Raw genomic sequence first — 9,714 nt, forward strand, 5'->3', positions numbered from 1 at the left:
TGACATATATTTTTCCTTCCTATAATAGCCCGACGGGCAGGGCAGAGATAGATTTTGGTACCCCGACTGAAAAAATCGCTAGCCCCGGGACGTCGGGCTAGCGATATTGCGAGCCCTGTATCTGATTGAGGAATCACTCATCTTTGGAAAAGAGAGTTTATTACAGAGAAATGTCTCTTTCCAAAATAAAAGCTATACTATCCGCTTCTTCTGGGCTATATTCTCAGCAGCATATTAAACAGCTGTCTAAATGACTCGGCTAAAGTTAGTAGCATGCTTGTTGTTTTTGTCTTTGCACTAGGATGATGTCGGCGTAAATGTGCAGTCATATTCGTTGTGTTCCCACTAGTGCTTTCAGGTTAATCTTGTTGAAATGACGTTAACGCCACAACACGGCAAATCTCCGTTAACGAGCTACCGCCGATCGCCCCGTGCATGGGGCTAGACGGCCAACACGTTAACGAGCTAACTGCGCTAACACACTAGCTCCCACCCATGTAATTGAGCATTGCATGGCACATCCAACATACTGTTTTACTTTAGTCCATGACTTGCTTACCTTCAGCGTCATACGTCACATGAAAACCAAAATAATTCCAAACGCCAGATCTGAATGAGGGTGGGGGAGGTCCATGTTGCAAGGAGAGCTTAACTTCTGTCTCGCTAGCTTGCCCTGCGCTCTTCCTTCCGACGATGCTGTCTGTGTTGAGCGCTCAGTGAATCTGCGTTCGACTACTCCGCCTAGGCTGCACTGTCGACCCTAGGCGGAGCAGTCGAACGCAGATTCACTGAGCGCTCAACACAGACAGCATCGTCAGAAGGAAAGTTGATAAAATAAATTACAAATGTTGTATTGTTCGATACATATGCGTACCGAACCGAAAGCACTGTATCGAACGGTTCAATATCGATACGAATATCGTTGCACCCCTAATATATATATATATATATATACACATACATATATATATATATATATATATATATATGCAGCTGGATAGCGTAGTGGTTAGACTACACGCCTTTGGAACAGAGGATCGCAAGTTCGATTCCTGCCTGGGGCGTCTGTATCCAGTAAGGGTCCTAAGGCTAGACCCCCTATGCTAAGCAAGCCTACCGCAGACATGAGCGAGACAGATAAATATGAAGGCATGCCGGCTCGGACGTCGCCCGGATCAACAAGGTCCGCGTCAGGTGTTGAGGAACCAGGGCACCCTGACGAAAAGTGGGCTACTGGAACAAGAAGGCATCGGTGGGCAAGGGACGAAAACAGGGCGTTGTTGGAATGCTACTACGCAAGCAACCCCGGCGGAAGGGGCTACATGAATAGGATGAGGGACCTATGGATTCTTCGATACCCAACATCCACAATGACGGCGAAACAACTAGTAGCTCAGTGTTCCAACATTCGAAAGAAGGGACTGCTCTCACAGCTAGAGATTGACGAGGTACAACACAAATGCTACGGCAAGGAGGAGTCAGGACGCCAGGTCAGGGGGGAGATATCATCACCCCCACCCGAGATTGGGTACATAGCCCCAAGTGCGATAGGAGAAGGATCGTTGAGTGCGAGAGGAACTGACCTGAAAAATAGGATCATGGCCAAGCTTGAAACCTGGATCCCCCGTAGCCGGTTACCAAGATTACGTGAAGTACCCTCAGAAGGTCTGCTAGATGATGTTAATGCAGCACTACGGACAATACCTACAACCACGATTACCGACACTAACAAGCTGATCTACAATACGGCAGCAGTGATCAGTGAGATGCTTGGCTACAAGTTGAACAGCCACAAGGGGCAGTACCCTCCATGGAGAAGGAGGCTAGAGGGCAAGATCAAAGTAGCACGGAGGGAGGTTAGCCAACTAACGGAGTTGCAGAAAGGTGCGACGAATAAGGTGCCTAAGAAATACAGCAAGCTGTCCATACCTGAGGCCTTGGAAACTGCCAAGCAAAGACTCACAGCCTTGGCCAGCCGCTTGAGGAGGTACACCAGAGAGATAGAAGGCAGGAGAATAAACCAGCTGTTCTCCACAGAACCAGCAAAGGTGTACTCTCAGTGGCAAGGGAACAATAAGAGAACAGCACCACCAAGGCTGGAGACGGAGCAATACTGGAAGAGCATATGGGAGAAGGATGCAACCCATAACGGCAATGCTCAGTGGCTAGTGGATCTGAGGGCAGACCACAGCGACCTCCCTGAACAGGGTCCAGTAACCATCACAGTGGCAGATATCCAAGAAAGGGTCTCCAGTATGAAGAGTTGGACAGCACCAGGGCCCGACATGGTTCACGCCTACTGGCTGAAGAAGCTGACTGCACTCCACGAGCGTCTGGCAGCACAAATGAACCAGCTGCTAGTTAACGAGAGACACCCGGAATGGCTAACTGAAGGCCGGACGGTCCTGATCCCCAAGGACCCCAAGAAGGGACCGGTCCCCTCCAACTACCGACCAATAACCTGCCTCAGTACTACATGGAAGCTCCTGTCAGGCATCATATCGGCTAAGATGAACAGGCACATGGGTCAATACATGAGCGGGACACAGAAAGGAATTGGCAAGAATACCAGAGGCGCAAAACACCAGCTACTGGTAGACAGAACAATCAGCCGAGACTGCAAGACCAGACTGACCAACCTGTGCACTGCCTGGATTGATTACAAGAAGGCCTATGACTCAATGCCCCACAGCTGGATACTGGAATGCCTAGAATTGTACAAGATCAATGGGACCCTAAGAGCCTTCATCAGGAACTCAATGGGGATGTGGCGTACAACACTAGAGGCCAACTCCAAGCCCATAGCACAAGTTACCATCAAGTGCGGGATCTACCAAGGAGATGCTCTGTCCCCACTGCTGTTCTGCATAGGCCTGAACCCCCTCAGTGAGATCATTAACAAGACTGGCTACGGATACCGACTACGGAACGGAGCAGTTGTCAGCCACCTCCTGTACATGGATGACATCAAGCTGTATGCCAAGAGTGAACGAGACATCGATTCACTGATCCACACTACCAGGCTATACAGCAGTGACATTGGAATGTCGTTCGGACTGGAGAAGTGTAGTCGGATGGTAACAAAGAGAGGGAAGGTAGTCAGAACTGAGGGGATTGAACTACCAGAAGGCAACATTGCAGACATAGAGGACAGTTACAAGTACCTGGGGATCCCGCAGGCAAATGGGAACCATGAAGAGGCCGCTAGAAAGGCTGCAACCACCAAGTACCTGCAGAGGGTCAGGCAAGTCCTGAGGAGTCAGCTGAATGGTAAGAACAAGATCCGGGCCATCAACACATACGCCCTGCCCGTGATCAGGTACCCTGCTGGGGTAATAGGCTGGCCAAAGGAGGAGATAGAAGCCACTGACATAAAGACAAGAAAGCTCCTGACCATGCATGGAGGGTTTCACCCCAAGTCCAGCACCCTGAGGCTGTACGCTAAGCGGAAGGAAGGGGGCCGGGGACTGGTGAGTGTCAGCACCACAGTCCAGGATGAGACAAGGAACATCCAAGAATACATTGGGAAGATGGCCCCAACTGACCGAGTGCTCAGTGAATACCTCAGGCAGCAGAAACCCAAGAAAGAGGAGGGAGACGAGGAACCATCATGGAAGGACAGGCCCCTGCACGGTATGTACCACCGGCAGATAGAGGAGGTGGCTGATATCCAGAAATCCTACCAGTGGCTGGACAAAGCTGGACTGAAAGACAGCACAGAGGCACTAATCATGGCAGCACAAGAACAAGCTCTGAGCACAAGATCCATAGAGGCTGGGGTCTATCACACCAGGCAAGACCCCAGGTGCAGGCTGTGTAAAGATGCCCCAGAGACAATCCAGCACATAACAGCAGGGTGCAAGATGCTAGCAGGCAAGGCATACATGGAACGCCATAACCAAGTGGCCGGCATAGTGTACAGGAACATCTGTGCCGAGTATAACCTGGAAGTCCCGAGGTCAAAATGGGAGATGCCCCCAAGGGTGGTGGAGAATGACCGAGCTAAGATCCTGTGGGACTTCCAGATACAGACGGACAAAATGGTGGTGGCTAACCAACCGGACATAGTGGTGGTAGACAAACAGAAGAAGACGGCCGTAGTGATCGATGTAGCGGTTCCGAATGACAGCAATATCAGGAAGAAGGAACACGAGAAGCTGGAGAAATACCAAGGGCTCAGAGAAGAGCTGGAGAGGATGTGGAGGGTGAAGGTAACGGTGGTCCCCGTGGTAATCGGAGCACTAGGTGCGGTGACTCCCAAGCTAGGCGAGTGGCTCCAGCAGATCCCGGGAATAACATCGGAGATCTCTGTCCAGAAGAGCGCAGTCCTGGGAACAGCTAAGATACTGCGCAGGACCCTCAAGCTCCCAGGCCTCTGGTAGAGGACCCGAGCTTGAAGGATAAACCGCCCGCAGGGGCGTGCTGGGTGTTGTTATGTGTGTGTGTGTGTGTGTGTGTGTTCCTTTGTCCCAGATCAAGGAACACTAAATTTCAAAATAAATAAATTGTCACGGTCCGGGGCAGCGGCCGTGTGAAGAGTGGAAAGGAGGACTCAGATGCAGCACTTACTCAGATGTGAAGGTGATTTATTGACAATACTGAACATAAAGTGGAGATGGCAAACAGAACTAAGGATGAATTAAACTGGGAGAAACTACACAAAGGGAGTGGCAAACCTGAACATGAAGGGAGAACAGCAGGGAGAGCACGCAGGGGATTCACGGAGAAATGCAGAGTACGCAGGGTAACACAGAGGATGAACACAGACGACGCGACGAGGAGCAGAGGAAAACACACACTATAAGTACACAAAGAGACACTGGGAAATCACACACAGGTGGGAGACACAGCTGGACCTGATTAACCTGACGAGACAGGGGAACACTAACACCAGGGACCAATAGAGGGAGCACAAACCCAAAACCCAGTATCTAAAATCCCAAAACACAAACCATCCCAAAACAGCCCAAGAATAATAAAGAGAATAATAACAATAAGGAACACAAACACAAAGTCACTGAGTCATGGCCGCAGGACCATGACAGTACCCCCCCCTCAAGGGCTGGCCCCTGACAGCCACAGAAACACACCACCAGACCCGGGCGGGCGGCAGGGGGCCCAGGACGGAGGGACCGGGCCATGACCAAAACGAAGACCCCAGAGTCCCAAACAAACGTTCACAAAACTCACAGGGGAGCAGAGTCCGAAGCACAGTTCAGGCGGCCGGCCACGAAGAAGGCCGTGGCGGCGCGTAAAGAGTTCGGGAGGCCGTCCACGAAGAAGGCCGTGACGGCGCGCAAAAAGTTCAGGGGGCCGACCGTGCGGAAGGCAACGGCGGCCGCTCAGGCGAAGAGGGTCCGGGGGCCGGCCGTGCGGAAGGCAACGGCGGCCGCTCAGGCGATGGCGGTCCGGGGGCCGGCCGTGTGGAAGGCAACGGCGGCCGCTCAGGCGATGGCGGTCCGGGGGCCGGCCGTGCGGAAGGCAACGGCGGCCAGTCAGGCGACGGCGCCCGGCCAGTAGCCTAGCCAGCGGTCTAGAAAACGGCCGTTTAGCTCCAGACCCAAACGAGGCTGGGCCAGGCGAGGCTGAAGGCACGGAAGCCGGGGCCGCAGCGGGCGAAGATGCTGAAGACGCTGCTGCAGGCGATGATGCGGATGCTGAAGACGCTGCTGCAGGCGATGGTGCGGATGCTGAAGACGCTGCTGCAGGCGATGGTGCGGATGCTGCAGACACGAAGGCTGGACCAGACGAAGATGCAGACACGAAGGCTGGACCAGACGAGGATGCAGACACGAAGGCTGGACCAGGCGATGCTGAAGCAGAAGCTGAAGCCGGACCAGGCGAGGCTCAAGCTGGAGATGAAACCGGGCCAGGCGTGGATGAAACCGGGCCAGGCGTGGATGAAACCGGGCCAGGCGAGGATGAAGCCGGACCAGGCGATGAAGAAGCTGTAGCTGAAGCCGGGCCGGGCGAGGACGAAGCTGTAACTGAAGCTGGGCCAGGCGAAGCTGACGCTGTAGCTGAAGCTGGGCCAGGTGAGGATGAAGCTGGACCAGAATCAGGCGAGGATGAAGCCGGGCCAGGCGATGATGAAGCTGTAGCTGAAGCTGGGCCAGGTGAGGATGAAGCTGGACCAGAATCAGGCGAGGCTGAAGCCGAGGCTGAGGCGTGGCAGTAGCAGGTAATTGTGTCCGTAGGGAGGCTAACGGTTGAGCTGCAGACCTGAAAGCTTGTGGCTGGACACAGAACTGAGCTGGAGAATGGCGATACAGTCCTGGCTCGGAGGGAGCGGCAGAGACAGAGTCTGTCGGTTTTCCAGAGGGTTTGTACACGCCCACTTGCGAAGGATCTGTTACCACGAAGGTAGGTAAGCGACCCGTACAGTCTCCCATCCCGCTCTGAATAGCCCCAGAAAACAAAGTCCCGGAATCTGGGGAAGCCAATGCATCCCGCTCACTCACCGCCTCGGGCTGCTCGAAAGTAAATGCAGACGGGGGGTGAAGTCCAAGGTCCAAAAGGAGAAACTCCCGCTCCCACGAACAGAGCGAGTCCAGAAGCCATGGGAGACCGGTCACCAGACGCTGTAGCCGCCTCTCTATAGCGCGCTGGGACGTGCCACCCGGGCTTTCCAGCCACAGGTCGATCAGCTCCTGTGTGGCATCGATGAGCGTCTCCCGTAGCTCCCTGGACGGATTAAGCGTTGCTGGGTCCATCTTGTGGTCGCGTCGTACTGTCACGGTCCGGGGCAGCGGCCGTGTGAAGAGTGGAAAGGAGGACTCAGATGCAGCACTTACTCAGATGTGAAGGTGATTTATTGACAATACTGAACATAAAGTGGAGATGGCAAACAGAACTAAGGATGAACTAAACTGGGAGAAACTACACAAAGGGAGTGGCAAACCTGAACATGAAGGGAGAACAGCAGGGAGAGCACGCAGGGGATTCACGGAGAAATGCAGAGTACGCAGGGTAACACAGAGGATGAACACAGACGACGCGACGAGGAGCAGAGGAAAACACACACTATAAGTACACAAAGAGACACTGGGAAATCACACACAGGTGGGAGACACAGCTGGACCTGATTAACCTGACGAGACAGGGGAACACTAACACCAGGGACCAATAGAGGGAGCACAAACCCAAAACCCAGTATCTAAAATCCCAAAACACAAACCATCCCAAAACAGCCCAAGAATAATAAAGAGAATAATAACAATAAGGAACACAAACACAAAGTCACTGAGTCATGGCCGCAGGACCATGACATAAATACATGAATGAATAAAGAAACTGTTGATTCTCTACTTGAATTACAAAGCTGACGCTGCTTTTGATATGACAGCTAAATGTCTTTATTCAAACTATCAGACCCCTAAAAAAATCTGGAAAAATTTAACGTACCTGTGTACGTTAACAGTCACATCTAAGTCACCTGAGACTAGAACATGATCATGACTATTATCAGCAGTTTCCGTTTGTTTTTTTAAGAAACACAACAACAATAAAAGGAAACTTTGTTTTAAAGTAAATTTATATGTGTATGTTTTTTGACATTTATCTTCAACAGACATATAGATGTTGCATTTGTTTGTATGTTTAAAATGAACTTGAACGCACTTAAAACACAAAGAGAAAAGTTCATTAAAAATATAGAGGAACTTCTGGGCATGATCTTTTGATTTCCTTTCTCTGTTTCTATAGTTTCAGGTTTTGCAGCATTTTTGTGTCAAGCCAATGGCAACTCTAAGCCACTCCCATTACAAGGTACATCCTTTCCTATATTCCTTATCACAGGTGCACACAGGGAGTCCAGCAAGACCAGGTAAGACCTTCCACTTTTCTACAATGAATTTTACATCATCTATCGTTTAGTGTGATTCCTTTATGGTTCACGGTGTAATACTGGATGTATAACGCTGTAGGAGATGTGATGACAGAGGGACTAAAATGTAAGTAAATTTATGTAAATTGATACATTCTTAGAAAGAGATGAGTGTTTTTTTTCCTGTTTATTATTGACTCTCTGTATTGGTAACTGTTTATCTGCAAAGGTGAATTATATGCAGGGCTGCAGACTGTAAGCTGTCTTGTGTAGAGGTCAGGTTATATTGAACTGTACTCTCAACCTCGTGACTGTTTAAAATGAACTTGGATGTTTTAGGAAAGTCAGTGTTTTACCTCGTGGTGTTTCTGGTGTTTTTCTGTCTGACGCTGTTGCGTTTTTAAAGCTCAATCTTAGTCTTTGGAATCAAGGATGTATAAATCAGATTTAACTGAAGAATTACAGACAATGCACTTTTCATTTCATTTCTCCGAGCCTATAGTTTCAGTTTGTTTGTGTTTATTCAACCATAAAAAGATGCTGCTTCTAATCGAAGGAACTATGTAATTTTCTGAGGTAGAAAGCTTTTTTTTTTACATGTATATATATTTGAATTGTAGCCAACATACAGTACAGTGTTCTTCTTTCTATTTTTCGTAGTTAATCTTAGCGATCGCTGGAACAAATATTTTAAGAATTTAAGGTTTCTGATGAACAAGCTTCGCTACAAGGTGCTCCAGAATCTAATCTGATCATCTACTGCCTAGATGTCCTACACAACAGACGGTTCTTTCTGCAGATGCATTTCTTTAACTTTGGTTTACCCGCTCCTCTACTTTCACAGAGCAATCCTATAGCATCTTGGCACACAATGGCAGAGAAACCCTTGACAGACTGGGACAGTGGTCTTTGTGACTGCTTTGAGGATGCACATACTTGTAAGAAGCCAGTTAAAGTTGATTGACTCATAAATTGTATTTGTGTTTTCAGGACTACAGGTTTTTTTCTCATTTGTATCGTCTTCATCTTTTGAGACTTGTTACCACTTTATTGACGTGTTTCTGTGTTTTTCAGGTTGCTATGGATTCTGGTGCGGCCCCTGCCTCGCCTGCACCGTTTCAGGAAGATTTGGAGAGAACTACTGTCTCCCTTTATGTGACATACTTGGTTCTGCTGCATTAGCAGCCTGTGGGATACCCCTCTGTGTTCCACCAGCAGTTTTGTCTGTAAGGGCTGCCATGCGAAACAGATATGGCATCAAGGTATAAAGCGCAAGACGATGACATACTCTGAACTAAAAGTGGAAAGAAAAAGCAAAGTAATGCTTGTATTCTCTTTCTGCAGGGCTCTCTCTGTAAGGACATTGCAGTTTCCTGTTTCTGTGCCTTATGCTCCTGGTGTCAGATGCATCGTGAGTTAAAGCATCGCAAGAAAACCCCGACTGTAATCACTATAGAGAACAACACTGTTTACAACATGCAGCCTGTTCCAGTTGCCCAGCTACCAGCGGTGATGGTGTCTGCACAACCACCCACAGCTGGTTTTGTTGCTTAACCCAGGAGGTGTTATGTACTCACAGTGGCACTGCTCTGAGTTAGCTTTAATGTATTTATCAGTGAAATGAGCGTCTAATAATTTTTAATTGAATTGTATGATCAATTATTTGTATTATTTTCCTAATAATCCTCAATATTTTTTCCTTTAACAGTTATATTTTGAGAAATGATGATGATAGTGAGAGTTGGTGATTCACTATAGTTCTGAGATTCATTTGGTAAAAAATAGTAAAATGACGAAATCAGATACAAAGATGAAACCAAAGTTTCAGGGCTCATTTTTGTAGCCAACTATGGCAAAAGTCCATCATAAAACTTTTCTTTCAGACTTTA

The 9,714-nt window shown here is 49.1% G+C and overlaps 1 protein-coding gene across 1 annotated transcript; it reads left to right on the forward strand.

The window, feature by feature from the left end:
• The first annotated feature begins 7,729 nt into the window (after nt 1-7,729).
• On the forward strand, nt 7,730-9,379 carry LOC146615442 (cornifelin-like). Its single transcript, XM_085376513.1, has 4 exons — nt 7,730-7,825; nt 8,670-8,763; nt 8,900-9,087; nt 9,170-9,379. The coding sequence occupies exons 2-4, from the start codon at nt 8,697-8,699 to the stop codon at nt 9,377-9,379; spliced, it is 465 nt and encodes a 154-aa protein (XP_085232639.1). The 5' UTR covers nt 7,730-7,825; nt 8,670-8,696.
• The last annotated feature ends 335 nt before the right edge of the window (nt 9,380-9,714 follow it).

Source organism: Diplotaxodon limnothrissa, linkage group LG17, assembly GCF_057381915.1.
Source record: "Diplotaxodon limnothrissa isolate DT_005_m linkage group LG17, D_limnothrissa_male_GT1.1, whole genome shotgun sequence".
Lineage (NCBI taxonomy): Eukaryota > Metazoa > Chordata > Actinopteri > Cichliformes > Cichlidae > Diplotaxodon > Diplotaxodon limnothrissa.

What these genes read in the sequence shown, in the direction of transcription:
- LOC146615442 (XM_085376513.1), top strand. Translation starts at nt 8,697, where the DNA reads ATGGCAGAGAAACCCTTGACAGACTGGGACAGTGGTCTTTGTGACTGC. An exon ending in CTTTGAGGATGCACATACTT is followed by an intron (nt 8,764 to 8,899) that starts GTAAGAAGCCAG and finishes TGTGTTTTTCAG; the next exon opens with GTTGCTATGGATTCTGGTGC. An exon ending in GAAACAGATATGGCATCAAG is followed by an intron (nt 9,088 to 9,169) that starts GTATAAAGCGCA and finishes CTCTTTCTGCAG; the next exon opens with GGCTCTCTCTGTAAGGACAT.